At 45.7% G+C, this 17,918-nt stretch overlaps 1 protein-coding gene across 2 annotated transcripts in view; it reads left to right on the top strand.

Annotated features, from left to right (window-relative positions):
- The window catches only part of DEUP1 (deuterosome assembly protein 1), a 99,786-nt gene that overhangs the window by 37,379 nt on the left and 44,489 nt on the right, over positions 1–17,918 (top strand). For both annotated transcript variants that reach the window (XM_025182940.3, XM_014571845.4), the window contains exons 9-11: positions 139–244; positions 4,925–5,122; positions 8,553–8,639. In XM_025182940.3, the coding sequence (XP_025038725.2) occupies positions 139–244; positions 4,925–5,122; positions 8,553–8,639 (391 nt within the window). The remainder of the gene's footprint in view (positions 1–138; positions 245–4,924; positions 5,123–8,552; positions 8,640–17,918) is intronic.

Genomic DNA, 17,918 nt, shown 5'->3' with positions numbered 1-17,918 from the left:
GACTGAATGGTGAGGTGAAAATTCTATAAACTGTGGCTCACGGCATTCTCTGCCCAATTCATGTTTGTTTTTTACTCATGCAGGGAACAATTTGATCCTCAGAAATTATTATTATTATTAATAATTTTTTACTTAAAGGCTTCAATCAGCATATGCACAATGTGTTGAGGAACTCGAAAATAAAAATGCTGAACTATTAAAGTTGGAACAACACCAGGAAAGTCAGCAAAAAGAGCTAAACAAGGTATTTCACATTTATAAATATTTTGAAATCTTAATTGTAATAGAGATTTTTTTTTAAAGAAAAAGGAATTAAGGCAAAACGTGACCTTACTTACAGAACTGCAAAAACGCACATAAGAGAGTAGCTGCATTTTTACATGTTGGAAGGAGGCTTATCTGTATACTGTGTTCCCAGAAAGAATAGGATAGTTGTACACTCAATACTAAAGTGAACTGGGCAAACAGAATTGGGTGAAACATGCAACTAGAGGCCGAGGGGCATAGTCATGAAAATACCTCCCCCCCTTGACACACACACACACACACACACACACAAGACATAACCTGTGATGGATGAACAACTGGAACAGGTTATCCTGGGCACCTTGGAATATAATGCATGGCTCAGTGCGGAAGTTCTTCGGGTTACCTGTGTGCCATACTGCTCATATAGGCCCCTGGTGAAGGCAATATAGCAGTGGAATGAGGTGACCTATAACTTGGTATCAAATATGGCCATGTTATTTTTGGTGTGTAGGTTCTGCCCAGCTCTTTCTCCACACACAAACCTTATACTATTGACCAGGCATGTGAACAGCATCATGTGCAACTGGGAGAAGCCTAAAAGGTTGCTGAAGCAGATTTAACTTTGTCATGAGGTCATGGCCTGTCCCTTAAATGGTTATATCTAAATTTAATTGCTTTCAAATGTTTATGTGTCAATTGATGTTAATGCCTGTGATTAACACAGGGAAAGATTAACACAATTTTATAAACATGTTAATAGCAAGCGTTTACGCTGCACTGCCCCTTTTAAGCACCGCTCCGGTGCTTCAATGGGGCAGCGCATTAGAAAGCTGGGATCAGCTAGAGTCCCCAGCTGACCCTGGGCTCCATGCAGAACTTCCCCTTTTAAGTGCCGGTCCAACGCTTCAAAGGGGCAGTGTAATGTGGAGCCAGGGATCAGCTGGAGTGCCCAGCTCCGTGTTACACTGCCCTTTTGAAGTGCCAGTCTGGAGCTTCAAAGGGGCAGTGCATTAGGAGCTGGGGATCAGCTGATCCCAGGCTTCTACAGTGTTGCCCCTTTGAAACGCTGCCACAGCATTTCAAAGGGGGCAGTTTACATGTTGAATTGTGTGATTAAATTTTTTTTAATTGCTTGACAGCCCTAGTTTATATCTCCTATATATTTGAGATGCAGTATATATTTGTCTCTTTGTCTATCTGTTTCTCTGTTCAAGGATTATTCCTAAATGGTAAAAGGTAGGACCACCAAATTCAGTGTACAGCTTCTTCTAATCATTACTTAAAGCAACATAAGGGTTTGGTTGTGCCAGAAAAATGGGATGTGCCCGGAATGGGATTGCTTCTCATAAAATCATATAGAAAGGAAACAGAATCACTAGGCAGGCAGAATCATCCTCCTGTCTCCCCCTTCCCCTGCTGACCAGCATTGCCACAACCCCAAGCCTCCTACCCTCCAGACACCCTTTAATGAGGGTGGAGAGACTGAAGCTGTTTCTCCTCAAGTTGGTACAGGGAGTCCCACTGGCTGTTCCCCTTTGTCAGGGAGCGAGGGGAAAGTGCACAGTTTGCTGCATTCTTCACTCTGGTTGGGCTGTGCACTTTGTTCTTGCTCCCTGACAGGGACAGGAAGGGGAAGAGCAAACAACCTTAGCACAAATCTCAGGGGGAGGGGGCTTTACCCCCCTCCTACCTCCTATACACACACTTACTCACTTGCCCTAAGCTTCTCACTCCCAACCCTGACTCCTACATCCTCCACCCGCCTGCTCTGAGCCCTTTCTCATCCCCCAACTCTGACTCCTGCACCCAACACACCCCGGCTGTGTCTACATTGGCCAGTATAGCTGCTCTCTTGCTCAAATACTTTAAAGCAAGAACTCTTGCTTTAAAAGTATTTGAGCAAGAGAGCGCCAGTCTAGACGCAGCCCCTCCCCCCAGTTCTCTGCCCTGAGTCACTCGCCTTCCAACATACACTTCTACCCCCCCACACACACATACACATCATCCACATGCCCTGCCCTCCAACCCTTACTCTGGCATCCCCATGCACCCTGCCCTAAACCCCTACTCATCCCCCCAACCCTGACTTCTGCACCCCTTATACCTCTTGAACCTTTCCTCACCCCCAACCTTGACCTCTGCACCTCACCCCCCAATCCTGTGCCCTGAGCTCTTTCTCACCTTCTCTCCCTGAATCCTGCATGCCCCCCCGACACCAATCCCCTAGCCTGAGTTTCTCTTCACCCCCATTTCTTACTCTGGTACCCCCACACACCATACCCTGAACCTCCTCTCATCCCCCAACCCTGACTTCTGCATCCCCTACCTTCAGCCCCCTGCCCTGAGCCCCTCCTCATTCCTAAACCTGACTCCTGCACACCCCCAGCCTCCTGTTCTGCGCCCATCTTCACCCCCCGAACCTTACTCCTACATCACCCACACCACCATCCTCCTTATCTCCAAGCCCCTGCCCTGACTTCTGCATCCCCCACAACCCTCTCTCACCCTCATGCCTGACTAACACTCTCCAGTCCCCTGCCTTGAGCCCCCTTCACTCCATCTCATGCTTAAATTTCGTACAGGTACTGTTTTATCACAACTGTCCCCACTCCCCAAAAAACCTCCATCCCAGTGTAAGGAATGAAAACTATTTTCACTCTTGAACTGAAACAATATGAGCCAGAAAAAGAGGATGAATGTGGAATAGGATTGCTTCTCAGTAAACCTTACAGAAAAGAGATAAAAGAGAAATTTGGAATAGCGCTCTGTTTTGGCACTGCTAAATGAATGCTTATGGACTGAAAACTGCTCATAAATGATAACTAGGACCACCAAATTTGGTACACAGCTTCCTCTTATCATTAATTAAAGCAATGTAAGGGTTTGGTTGTGCAAGGCAAACAGGATGGCTGTGTCTAGACTGCATCCCTTTTCCGTAAAAGGGATGCAAATTAGACACATCGCAATTGCAAATGAAGCAGGGATTTAAATCCCCCCCGCTTCATTTGCATAAACATGGCTGCCGCTTTTTTCCGGCTTGGAGCTTTACCGGAAAAAAGCGCCAGTCTAGACAGGGATCTTTTGGAAAATAAACCCTTTTCCGAAAGATCCCTTATTCCTTTTTTTAAGAGGACTAAGGGATCTTTCGGAAAAGGCTTTATTTTCCGAAAGATCCCTGTCTAGACTGGTGCTTTTTTCCGGCAAAGCCCCAAACCGGAAAAAAGCGGCAGCCATGTTTATGCAAATGAAGCGGGGGGATTTAAATCCCCGCTTCATTTGCAATTGCGATGTGTCTAATTTGCATCCCTTTTACGGACAAGGGATGCAGTCTAGACACAGACGATATGTCTGGAATAGGATTGCTTTTCTTAAAACCCAACAGAAAAGAGACACACTCACCAAATCAAGTACAGTCTTCAAAACTGACATAACTGAGCAAATGACTGAACCACAATAAACCAGAAAAATAGGATGGACCCAAAATAGGATTGCTTCTCAGTTAACCTCACAGAAAAGAGATAAAAACGAAATTTGGAATAGTGCCCTATTTTGGCTCAGATACATGCTTTAAGTTTGAAAACTATAAGAAAATGTTATTGCAAATCACATTAACTATAGCCCTTTGTTAAAATATAGCAAACTATAAGAGTTTGTAGTGCTGAAGTAAAACAAATACACTTGATGGAATTCCCATTTTTTAAAAATGACTAAAAATGTATTGGAAAATGTTAATAATCCCTTTTTTAAAGAAATCTGAAATAAAAAATAACTTCATAAAAATAATACTGTGTTTTTGAAAAATACTATCATGTATATTTTCCTTTTATTTAAAAAAAACCCCTCTTACCTGAGTTAAAGACTCAACCAATGCCAGGTTAATCTGCTAGTTTCTAATAAAATGAAAATATCATTAGCTGTCCACCATGTGCATTTTTATGGGAAACTTATTAAAATAAATTCAGACATAGTTTGGCTGGCTTTTGTTCTTGCTTTTAAGTAATATGATGATCTCTGGTGCTACATTATTTGTTACTGGCATTGTGAGACTTCTGGAGTACCAGAGAAAGGAAGATTTTGCAGAAAATATGCCCTTAAATGTTATGTATTATAGCAGCAGTTACTGTCATAAAGTGATTTAATGGCATATTTTGTATTCTGTAATACTTAGTACTAATAAAGCTTTGTTCCATAATGCTGTATACGCTCTTTAATGAGAAACAGTCACAAACAAAGAGCTTCTGTGAATTCATTTTAAGTGAAATGAATGCTTTTAAGACAGCCTAAACTAATTTAGAGGTAAGGTAAATACATCTTAGTAAATAACACCTTTCAATAGATATATTTTGTCTTGTTATAATTATTAAAATTAATAATTACAAAACTTGTTCTTATTGTTGGTTTGTTGTTGTGAATCTAAATATTATTACCTCCTTTGACACCAGTTAAATAGAAAATTAACTAAAGAATAATAATTTGTGAAAAATACTAAATAAAGAAAAAAGCTAATTGTGTTGAATCATAAAGACATTTTATTTTAAAATTGCATTAAAATTACTAATATGGTTAGAAGGTTTGGTAGGATGGAACAGGGGAGAGAAAAGCCACTAGTAGGTGATAAGTGATGTGATCTAATATACTTCATAAACATTGTCTTTTTGGAACACATTTGCTATAGATAAGGGATCATCTTTATCACGAGGAGCAGTCCCATAGCTCTGAGCAGGAAAGAATGAGGACAGAAATCTCTGACCTGACAGAAGAGCTTCATCAGAAGGAGATCACTATAGCAACTATCATGGAGAAAGCTACTCTTCTGGAAAGAAAGTTAAAAATGGAGTTGGAGATAAAAGAAAAATTGTTAGCAAAACAACAGGTATGCAAGCAAAAAAAATGAATAAAAAAGAAATAAAAGACAAGCTCATTCTCTAGATCAATACTGATAATGACATACATTCTCTGATTAAAAATAAAAAAGGATTGCATCTTGTGCTTTTGTTTGTAATCAGCTTGCTATTATATTTAATGAAATAATAATACCATTTATTTTGCCTTTAGTTTTGTATCAGAACAATAAAGAACCAGTAAATGTAAATTGTGCAACATCCAACTTTAACGTACAGTCCATTCTGATCATCAGTACTGTAGTTTCATTTAAGCATATAAAAATTCAAGGTTATTTTTACAGTAATTCCTCAGTTCATGTTGTAGTTATGTTCTTGAAAAAATTTCCTTTAAGCGTATTAATGTTAAGCAAATGCAATTTCCCAAAAGAATTCATGTAAATAATGTTAAATTGAAGAGAATTTTTTTCACCAGACAAAAGACATTAAAAATTATACTGTGTGTATACAGAGCAGAAACACAGTTTACCAAAACCCTTGACATGTATATGCAAGGCTTGACAAGCGGCAGTGAGCCTTGCTCGCCAGCCACACGGTTTGGCACACTGTGCATTCACAGACTGTGCTGCTCATGCGCTGATCACACTGCGGCACCGTGCCAGCTTAAAATCTACTTGCCCCGGGTGAGTAGATTGACTAATTTGTCGAGCCCTGTGTATATGTATATGTATATGTGTATAAAACAACTTCTAATCAGAGGATTGGTGTTTATTTCAAGTGGGATATTTCCTAGGGCATGCCTTTCTACATGGTTGCTGACTTGCTAAAGTGCTGTGGGTACTCAAACCCCCAGCTCTGCCCCAGGCCTGCTCCCACTCCTCCACTCCAGAGTATCCAGTACCTCCCCTCTTCTTAGCTGACTGAATGTGATAAAACAGCTGATTGCTGTGGGTAGGAGGAGCTGAAAGATAAAAGAGAAGCTGCATGCTTCCCTCCTGCAGCAGTCAGGGAAGGCAGGGGAGAGTAACAAGGATGAGGCTTTCAGACATCCCTCCTTTCCATGCCTCCCATCTGCAGAAATCAGCTCTTTTAGGGCATTCTGGAGAGGGAGGAGGAGGCTGTGTGCCACTTCCTCCCTCTCTTCCCCCAGAGTTTCCTGAACACTTGCCAAACAGTTGATTGCTGTGGGTGAGGAGATGATGAGACCACTGGCCCACCCTGGTTTCAAGCCTCCACATGCTAACAGGAGGCCAAGCAATGTTATAAGCAAACGTTGTGAAGCTTTAAACAAATATGTTCTCTAAGGGTATGTCTACACAACAGAGGAAGATTGAAGCTGCCGCTGTCAATCTTCCAGGGTTCGAAGTAGCGGGTCTAGCGAAGATTCGAAGTGAGAGGGGCATTCCGGTCAGTGCTGGTATCCCTGCTTTCACAATGAGTAGGGGAATTTGAAGGAAGAATGCTGTTCTTTGGACTTCCTGCAGTGTAGACATCACCAAAAGCCAAGTTAAACTACTTTGACTTCAACTATGCAATTAACGTAGCTGAAGTTCCATATTTTAGTTTGACTTTGTCCCATAGTGTAAACATATTCAAATAGACCAGGGATGTATCAATGAAACAGCATTAACCAGGACAATGTTAAGTGAGGAGTTATCTTATTATACCTATTACATAATTAAAATTATTCATTATATCTAGAAACTTTATCTAATTTTGACAGCTTCTTTTAACCTTTTATGAAACTGCTTGGAGAAGTCAAGAAGTCAGTCAGTTGTAAAGATGGATTGTTAATCTTGCAGAATTGTAAATAATTGTAAACTTCAGTTTTAAAAACAAAAAAGCTCCATCCCTTCCTTATATATTTGAAAATGTCTGGAGAGCGGAAACAGAATTTACCAAAACCCTTGAAATTTAGAGATGCTCCTTTCTGTATACAGGCAGTCCCCGGGTTACGTACAAGATAGGGACTGTAGGTTTGTTCTTAAATTGAATCTGTATGTAAGTCGGAACTGGCGTCAGCCGCTGCTGAAACTGATCAGTTTCAACCGCGGCTGAATCTGGACGCCAGTTCTGACTTACATACAGATTCAACTTAAGAAACCCAGGCGTTCCCAAGTCAGCTGCTGCTGAAACTGATCAGCGGCTGATTCCAGGAAGCCTGGGGCAGAGCAACTCTGCCTGGGGCTTTCTGTAGTCAGCCGCTGGTCAGTTTCAGCAGCGGCTGACTTGGGGACGCCTGGGGCAGAGCAGCTGGGGTGCTGCTGGGTTGCTTCAGTAGCGCGGCTCCAGAGCTACTGGAGCAACCCAGCAGCACCCCAGCTGCTCTGCCCCAGGCATCCTGATTCAGCCGCTGCTGAAACTGACCAGCAGCGGCTGAATCAGGACGCCTGGGGCGGAGCAGCTGGAGTGCTGCCGGGTTGGTCCGGAGTGGCGCTGCGGGACCAACCCGGCAGCCCCCAGCTGCTCTACCCCAGGGGTAGGCAAGAAAAGCCTGGTCTGCTGGGGGAGGGGCACTAGCTGCACCCCTCCCCCCCGCAGACCAGGGAGACGGCGGTGGCGGGACCGCCCAAGTCCTCCACGGCTTTACTCCGTCTCCCTGGTCTGCTGACCTGGGAGACGCGGAGCAAAGCCGCAGAGCACGCGGGCAGCGGGACAGTCCAGGCACGCCGCGGCTGTCCCACTGCTGGCGTGCTCCGAGGCTTTGCTCCCCGTCTCCCTGATCTACAAGTCAGACCAGGGAAACGGGGAGCAAACCCTTGTAGCACGCCCGCAGCGGGACAGCCCAGGCGCGCTTGAGCTGTCCCCCTGCGGACGTGTTCCGCGGCTTTGCTCCCCGTCTCCCTGGTCTGCAGGGAGACGGGGAGCAAAGCCTTGGAGCACGCCCACAGTGGGACAGCCCAGGCGCGCCTGAGCTGTCGCGCTGCCGGCTTCCCCCAAGACTTTGCAAAGCCGCGGAGGGGCTCGGGCAGCGGGGCAGCCCAGGCGCACCCGGGCTGTCCCGCTGCTGGCTTCCCCCGAGGCTTTGCAAAGCATCGGGGGAAGCCGGCAGCGGGACAGCCCGGGAGCGCCTGGGCTGCCCCGCTGCCCGAGCCCCTCCGCGGCTTTGCTCCGTGTCTTCCTGGTCTGCAGACCAGGGAGACGCGGAGCAGCTTTTCTCGCCCCGGAGTACACGGGCGGCGGGACCGCGAGGTCCCGCAGTCCGTGTCCTCAGGGGCGAGAAAAGCCCCGTTCGTAACTGCGGATCCGACGTAAGTCAGCTCCGTGTAAGTCGGGGACTGCCTGTACATTGAAAAAATTAGTTTCTTGTGTTAAAGAAAAATGTCCATTATACTAGTGTCATGGTTCTTTATGAATGTTTTCAGTAAAGCATAAATTAAACTTATAAAGAATTATACTCAGTATTTTGTAGCTAATATTGTTAAGTTCAACAAGTAATTTAGTTTTTCTCCAATTCCCCAGTTGTCAGAGATAAGATATGAAGCTATCTTATCAGAAAACATGCATTTGAAGAAGATGATGGAAAATTTCGAGTCTGGAAGATACATGGTAATTTTTGTAGCTGTGAAATATCTAAATAGTTATTGATATTTGGTTGTTGTAATGATCTCAGGGTTCATTAAATAACAAACCAGTGAATGAGAAAGAAATAAAACATTAATAAAAGAAACTGGAGAGCTTCTATAGTGAGGTGCTGCACACAGCCATGAAATGTTTCCAATCCTGGCCTTTGAGACATATCTCTAAATTCCTATACTCACAACATTATCCCTTATGTGGTAATATCTCCAAATCACAATCAATCTTTCATACATATATTTCTATATCTTTTTTTTAATCAACTCTTTTATATATAAACATTTAGCAACTATCTAATAATACATAAACTTAAAAAACAAAAACTGGTTGAGTTTTGAATTTTGGATGTGCAGACCCAAAATAAATAGGGGAGAGGAGGGAAGGAAAAAAAAGGAAGGGAGGTGGGAAATGAGCAGATGTTATGAAAAAATCAAAGGGAAAAACTTGTTTCCTGCCCCTCCTCTTTTTTTTTCTTCCCCCTACTCCCTTCTCCCCTATTTATTTTCGGTCCGCATATCCTAAACTCAAAACTCCAGTCATCTGAAGAAGTGGGCTGTGCCCACGAAAGCTCATGATACCATCTACGTGTTTTGTTAGTCTATAAAGTGCTATCAGACCAGTTTTTGTTTTTTAAGTTTATCTTGTATAGACTAACTCAGCTGCCCCCAGAAGCTTCTAATAATACATATACATTCTCTACCCAATTAGTAAATTTCCATAAATCCAATGTTCAACTACCTAATGAAGAGAGGTTCTTCTTCTAGTGATGTCCGTGTGGGTGCTCCACATTAGGTGCTGGACTTGCCCTGGCGCTGGAAGATGGAGATCTTTAAAGCCGTAGTCAGCTAGAACGCGCATGCACGGGGAGGGGCGTCTCGCGGCATTCGTGCTCTTCCGCACTGCGCGATCCGGTCTCAAGCACTTCCTCTTCAACTGCCTCAGGCTGCAGATGGAAGAATCATCTCTCCTTCTTGTCCAACCTTTGTGAGAAAAAAATTTCAGCTTTACTTTCAGTTTTTAGTGTTATACGAAGTTCCTTATTAAGTTCTTTGTTACTACTAAAAAAAACCAAAAAAACTGTTCGTTGTTAGCTCCAAGTTCTCCCTTCTCCTTTTACCAAGTACATAGTTTAAAAAAAAGAGAGAAAAGAAAAGAAAGAGATAAATAAAAGAACAAAATAAGAAAGCACGGACCAGTGGCATAAACTTCGTAGCCGCGGGTATTAGAACCCTCAAGATGCCGGGCTCTCCCGGATTCAAAAAACGCTCCTCGTGCAAAGACCCCATGCCTGTCTCTGACGGCCATGCGGTGTGTATATGATGTCTCAGCGAGAGTCAAGTTCCGCAAAAATGCGCACATTGCTCCAAGCTCACGGCAAGGGACTGCTGAGACCGTGAAATGAAGCTCCGTATGATTTTATTTGATAAGGCCCTTCAACCACCTGCGCCAGCCTCCCCAACTTGGGACACGCACCAGCCTCAGAAACGAAGCACCTCCTCTCCATCAAGGGCTCCCTCTAAGAGGCCCCGACCGTCGCCAAGTAGATCTCTCCCTCTAACGTCTCAGGGCAGAGCTACTCAGAGATCTAAGTCTTATATGGCAGTTTCAAGCGCTCGTCCTGAAACGGTATCCTCAGCACCCCGTCATGCCACTGACACTTTTCCGGCATGAAAAGCTCTCCCGGCACCGAATCCGTCGACTCTGGCTATTTCACTGTCACCGAGGCCACCCTCGGTACCGTTACGCGCCACATCTACTTCATCGTCCTCTTCAGGGGACTTGATAACTCCGGTGCAGGAGCAACCGGCACTGAGCTCCGTGGGGGACCATTCTCTACCTTCATGAGCTCGAGATTAGACTCCGGCACCGGTCCCACATTCTCAGGACCGACAACCTATAGCATCGCCTCGGGACACGCCGGCACCGACTCAAATCCAATCGGCGCCACTTTCCACGCACCCGGCATGTGATTCCCGTGCCAAGAAACATCGCTCGGCACCAGCCTCGGCACCGACGCATACGGCACCGGCCTCGGCACTGGAACGCACAGCTACCAAAGCACGTACTAAGACGCATCACATCCGTAGCCCCCCTCCGGCCTCTCCAGTACCTGTATTCTTGCCTGCACCATCTCCATCTCCTCCTTCTCCATCGAGCAGGAGATCACCATGGTGATCTACGAGGTTCTCCTCACCAGACAGACTGTCACCTTCCTTTTTGACGCCTCCTAGACATCATCGAGGTTCCTTCCATTATTTTTCAGCCTCGCCTTCACCATTACAGCACAGATCATACTCCGCTTCTCCAGCTATTCAATCGAGAAGGTCTTCTTCGCACTATGACTACATGGCTCATCGTTGTTATACTCGCTCCCCATCCCACTCCTCCCATTACTACCGGGACCATAACCACCATTCCCGTTATCACAGAGATCCATCGCCTCACTACCGCACGAGTCATTACTCACCTGGATTGCCTCCATGTTTGATAACGGTTTGCTCTCCTTCCAGATATTCTCCTTCTATTCCATCTGCCGGCCAAGCCTTGCCATCCACTCGTCTGTCTCCTCTTCTCCAAGAACAACCTTCCACTCAGTCCCAACCTCCCGAGGTTTCTCCCACAGACCAATCCTCTTCTCCCGACGATGCTGTTATCCCTGGAGACACCTCACCACCAGACAACTTGAGGCAGTTTCAAGACCTTTTCAAGAGAGTAGCAGTCTCTCAGGAGATCCAACTAACAGAAGTTAAGGACAAACAACATCATCTCTTAAAGAATTTACAGTCTGCTCACTCTACTAAATTAGCCATACCTCTGGATGAGGCGATCTTGGAGGTGACTAGTGAGCTCTGGCAGACTCCTGCCTCTGTTACCCCCACTAACAAGTGGGCTGATAAGAAATACTTTGTGCCCCCAAAAAGTTCTGAATTCTTGTTTTCTCATTCACACTCAAATTATCTGGTGCTCCATGCAGCCCAGCAGCACACAAAGACACCTCAATATAAGTCTGCCACCGCTGACAAGGATTCAAAGAGGCTCGATTTATTTGGGAGGAAAGTATACACCTCTTCAACTTTACTCTTCTGGATCTCAAATTATCTGGCGCACTTGTCAAACCATAATTTTGATAATTACGCGAAACTTACAGATCTTATGGAGGTACTCCCAGAGGCTAAGAGACCCCTTCTTAAGTCAATAGTCCAGAAGGGCTATGCTGCCACTCGTACTAGCCTCCAGATCGCTATGGACATGGCAGATACTGCAGCGCATACCACAGCCATCACAGTTGTTATGCTCAGGGCCTCGCTCCTCCAGTCCGCAGGAGTACCTAAAGAGCTTCAGTCCAAAGTAGAGGACTTACCATTTGAGAAAGATTCTCTCTTTGGCGACAAAATGGACTCAGTCCTACATTCCAACAAGGACACGAGAACAACCCTGAGATCACTGGGGATGTACATCCCTCCCTATAGGAGGAAACGTTACTCCCCCTTTCAGAGGCGTAACAACTACTACCATCCCAGACAACACTGGCAACCACAACACAGTCAGTTTGACCAACCACGCCAATTTCAGAGACAGAGACCCATAAGGCGCCAAAACCAAAGTAACCGGGCGCAAGCTCAATCCACCAATAAGCAACATGTTTGTCGCGTTGTTCGAGAGTCAGCAATCTCCTCCTGCTGGATCTTTACAACCAATGGGCAAAGATCACCACAGACGCGTGGGTCTTGGAAATTATCTGCTCCGGTTATGTCATTCCATTCCAGACTCTCCCCACCCCACAACCCTCCCATCCCTGTTCCTTTTCAGAAACCCTTCTCACAAGGATCTGCTTTGGGTTGAAATCTCTCATCTCTTCCACACAGGAGCAATAGAGGAAGTGCCACCTCAGTTTCAAGGGAAATGATTATATTCCCGTTATTTCCTTGTTGAGAAAAAGACCGGTGGATGGAGGCCCATATTGGATCTTCGTCAGTTAAACAAACACATTCAGAAACTACGCTTCAAGATGGTGACTTTAACCATGATTCTGCCTGCGCTAGAGCACGGAGATTGGTTTGCTGCTCTCGACCTCAAGGACACCTATTTCCACGTGACAATCCATCCTGCTCACAGGAAATTTATTTGTTTCACAATAGGGGAGGACCACTACCAATATCGAGTACTCCCATTCAGTCTCGTCACCGCACCATGAGTTTTTATTAAAACATTCATAGTTGTGGCCTCTTAACTGTGACACATGTCGGTCATCATCTATCCTTACCTCAACGATTGCCTGATAAAAGGACGCTCCTCTTTGGAGGCCTCGCACATGGTACGGATCACGATTGACACTTTCCTCTTGTTGGATCTTCTTTTCAACAAGGACAAATCCACTGTAGTACCTACCCAGAGAGTCGAGTTCATAGGTGCGCTCCTTGATTCAGTCACAGCAAGGGCATACTTACCTCTACCCAGCATTCAAACACTGCAGAACTTACTGGATCAGCTTCTCTACAGTCGCTCAGTGCAAGTAGCAACAGTTCTCAAGTTAATGGGTTACATGGCCTTCACTACTTACGTCGTTCCTCACGCCAGGCTCCACTTTTGTGCTCTACAGCATTGGCTAACCACAATATACGATCCTATAACACACAATGTGGGCAAATGGGTATCCGTTCCTACCACCATCAAGTCTTCCCTCCAGTGGTGGACCGTAGATGACATTCTACTCTCTGGCACACCTTTCCGGTACCCGTCACCGCGTGTCCATATCACCACTGATGCCTCTCTCATCAGCTGGGGTGCTCACATGGGCAACCTAGCCGTGCAAGGTCGCTGGTCTCCTCAGGAATCGCTTTTACACATAAACCTTCTTGATCTGAGGGCCGTTGCCAATGCTTGCAGACACTTCCATACAAACTTCCGCAATTCCACCATGGCCGTTTTCATGGACAATGTAGCCACCATGTTCTGTATCAACCGCCAAGGGGGTGTGCGATCCCGTTCTCTTTGTGCGGAAGCAACCCGACTATGGAATTGGTGCATTGCCAAAGGCATCACACTCATGGCCTCCTACTTACCTGGCGCCAACAACACGATGGCCGATTCCCTCAGCAGGAATTTTGCTACACAACATGAGTGGGAGATCGACCGCCGTGTACTTCACTCTGTATTTCACCACTGGGAATTTCCTCAAATAGACCTTTTCGCCATGGCCGCCAACAGGAAGTGTCACCGCTTCTGTTCCAGGGCAGGCCTAGGGCACCACTCACTAGGGGATGCCTTTCTACTGGACTGGAATGGTCCCCTCATGTACGCTTTTCCCATATCTCACTTATCTTCAGAGTCCTTCAGAAGATCAAGTCCGACAAAGCCTCGGTCATCCTCATAGCATCCTAATGGCCTCGCCAGCATTGGTACCCGATTCTGTTGCACCTGGCACAACATCAACCATATCGGCTACCACTAATGGACAACCTCCTAACACAGACGCGAGGTTCCCTCCTTCATCCTCAACCACACACGCTGCATCTGTCAGCCTGGTACCTAGCTGTCTGAATGCTTCAGAAGCCCTCTGCTCTGATAGTGTTCAGAATGTTCTTATACGTAGCAGAAAACAAAACACACGAGTCACTTACCTGTCAAAATGGCATTGCTTCACTTCGTGGTGTTCTGACCGCAACCTTGATCCTCAAATTGTCCCAATCCCTCTCATCTGGGACTATATGATGCATCTACAAGAAAACGGACTGGCTTTAGCATCTTTAAGGGTCCATCTCGTGGCACCAACTGCATTTAGACAGCCAATAGGGGGAACCTCGCTCTTCGCTCACCCTCTAACAAAGCGATTTCTTAAAGGTTTAATGAATCTCAACCCTGCTGTACATTCCTCCATGCCGTTGTGGAATTTGGACTTGGTACTCTCCACCTTGACTACACGACCATTCGAACCTCTGGCTACCATACCTCTCCAGACCCTCACCCAGAAGCTGGTTTTCCCGATCGCCATCATATCGGCGTGCCGAGAAAGCGAGATCTCTGCACTGATGGCATCGCCTCTGTACACTGTCTTCAACAAGGACAATGTTATCCTGAGACACCACCCAACCTTCATTTGTTGAACTGTTCATTTGTTCCTTAACAGTTTCTCCTTTGTACATTAATGGTAAAGGATCACCCAGATGAGAAATGCCATAGCCTACCTCAGTTGTCAATGTGATTACTCATAGATCCTTTTGATTATATCAAAACTTGTCCTCTTGATCTTGCTGGGCTACACAAGACCTTGGATCCTGCTGTTCTTTAATAGTATCCATTTAGCCCCAAATATTAGAAGTGTTGATCCTCAGACACACTCTATCACCCGGATTAAGTGATGGAAGATGATGGGCACTTCTGTAAAAAATATATCTGCTTCTATTTCTGATTTTCTTTCATTTTCTATATAGTTCATTGTTATAAAATTTCAACAGATTATCAGTAATTGGTAAATTATAGCTGATCCTTCTTCCTCTTAACAGCTGAGCTGGAGCAAAGCCATTCTCCAGGGATGTTGTTCAGTAAACCAGTAACTCTTTATACAAATCATTGTATTGTCAGAAGTCTTTTTAATACGATTATTTACTGTTCATATAGACCTTTCCACAAGTCCATTTGATTGGGGGTTATTTGGATTTGATATTTTATGATGAAAATCCCAATTTATGGCAAATTGCCTAAAATCTACATTGGAAAATCGCAGGCCATTATTGCTAAAGACTTCATCTGGCATTACATATCTGGAAAAGATTATCTTTGTGCCAGCTATCATTAAGTTAGTACTGTAGAGGGTGCAAATTTATGGATACAGGGAATAATAATCTAAAATTACTAAATAATCCTCTGATTGCCAGGTAAATAAGTCAGTACTTATCTTATAAGGCCTTTGTGGAACTGGATGAGTGGCTCTGTCTGTTGGCATGACTTGTATAAGTTGAACCTCTCTAGTCCGGCACTCTCTGGTCCAGCAACATCCAGGAGCCGCCATGATTTTCGTTAGCCAGGTGTCCACTTATCATGGATTTGGCAAAGTTACCCATGATCCCATAAAGTTTGTTTATAGTCAACAGTCCTGGCTCTCGGTGTTCTTTACTGTTATTTAGCTCTAATTTACCCCCTAAATCTATTCTAAGAGCTCAGTAAGCAATGGAAGTGCTAGTAATGCTGCTAGACAATATTGGCCTCCTGTGGTTTGGAAAATTCTCTGGTTTGGCATCGGTCAGGTCCTAAGGGAGCCAGACTAAAGAGGTTCAACCTATATTTCAAGCATAAAAGAAGTTTCCTATTACATTACCAATGTTGTGATTTATCCACAGCCAAAACAGCATTTCTTGTGCTCATTTGCATTTCTCAATTCCTAAATGGCCCTCATGGATCTTCAGTAGCATGTCTTTCCAGAGGTTCATTGAAATTACAACCTTGTTGACCTTGAAAATTACCCTGTCTATCACAGAACAGTCTATTATGAGGAAATATCTCCAAAAAACATGGGTATGTCTACACTACAGCACTAATTCGAACTAACTTAATTCGAATTAGTTAATTCAAACTAAGCTAATTCGAACTAGTGCATCTAGACCTAAAAACTAATTCAAATTAGCATTTTGCTAATTCGAACTAGCATGTCCACATTGAGTGGACCCTGAACCGGGATTAAGGCTGGCCGGAAGCAGTGCAGGCAGGGCATCAGATTAGGACTTAGAGTGTGGAGCTGCTGTCTCAGGCTAGCCGAGGGCTGTGCTTAAAGGGACCCGACCCCCACCCCGGACAGACAGTTCTCAGGGGTTCCCCACTCACTTGTCTAATTCGATGAGGGACAGCAAAGCAGTCCTGGCTTGGAGTGCCCTGAATGCCCACACTCTGCACATCACAGCACTCGGCCATCAGCCTGGCTGTACTTGCCGCAGGCTGCCATCTGGGGTGGGGGTATCAATAGGAGGACTGCAGGACAGCTTCCACCGTGAGGAGCCCGCAGAACCACCCCAGTCCTCCCCATTGGGGGCTCATACCCCATTCCTCCCTCACCTCCTTCCACTTACCCCTTCCTTGCCCCCCTTCCTGATGTACAAAATAAAGGACACGTGTGTTCAAAAATAGAAACTCTCTTTATTGAACAAAACTCGGGGAGACTGGGAAAAGAAGGTGGAAGAGGGGAAGAGAGAGGGTGGGAAAGGGGAGGGCAACTAACATGATCAGGGGTTTGGAACAGGTCCCATATAAAGGGAGGCTAAAGAGACTGGGACTTTTCAGCTTAGAAAAGAGGAGACTGAGGGGGGATATGATAGAGATCTATAGAATCATGAGTGGTGTGGAGAGGGTGCATAAAGAAAAGTTCTTCATTAGTTCCAATAATAGAAGGACTAGAGGACACCAAATGAAATGAATGGGTAGCAGACTTCAAACTAATAAGCGAAAGTTCTTCTTCACAAAGCAAATAGTCAACCTGTGGAACTCCTTGCCGCAGGAGGCTGTGAAGGCTAGAACTATAACAGAGTTTAAAGAGAAGTTAGATAAAGTCATGGAGGTTGGGTCCATGGAGTGCTATTAGCCAGGGGGTAGGAATGGTGTCCCTGGCCTCTGTTTGTGGAAGGCTGGAGATGGATGGCACGAGACAAGTGGCTTGGTCATTGTCTTCGGTCCATCCCCTCCAGGGTAGCTGGTGTTGACCGCTGTCGGCAGACAGGCTACTGGGCTAGATGGACCTTTGGTCTGACCCAGTACGGCTATTCTAAGCTCAGGGCTCAGGGTCGGGGATCTCACTGGACCAACTTGATTTTCATGCACACCAGCTCCTGGGTGGCCAGGCTGGCAGCTATCCTGCCCTAGATGGCCACTTTCCTGTGGGCCACGATGTCCGCATTAGGCAGGCGGGCGCCCGCCTCTTGTGGATCCGGGCAGGCTCACGGGAGCCACCAGCCTGGTCCCGGGAAGAGGCGGAGGGCTGGGTGGCAGCGGGTGGCTGGCTCGAGCCGTGCCAGTTGCAGGGTCTGCTGGCTGGGTGCTGGCAGGCTTGCACCTGGCACGGGCACCGTAGCCAGCCCGTGCCCCTTTAGGGGTTCCGGGGCTGGGAGGGGGGCAGATGAGTTTCCTTGGTGGTGCCCAGAGTGGCCACCAGGGAAAGCTGGGGAGGGCTAGCCTCCCACTAGTTCGAATTAAATGGCTACACAGCCGTTAATTCGAACTAGTTAATTCGAACTAGGCGTTAGTCCTCGTGGAATGAGGTTTACC

Source organism: Pelodiscus sinensis, chromosome 1 (assembly GCF_052426305.1).
Source record: "Pelodiscus sinensis isolate ZL-2025 chromosome 1, ASM5242630v1, whole genome shotgun sequence".
Classification (NCBI taxonomy): Eukaryota; Metazoa; Chordata; order Testudines; family Trionychidae; genus Pelodiscus; species Pelodiscus sinensis.
The sequence above is the reverse complement of the archived record's forward strand: the minus strand, read 5'-3'. Positions and strand labels throughout refer to the sequence as shown.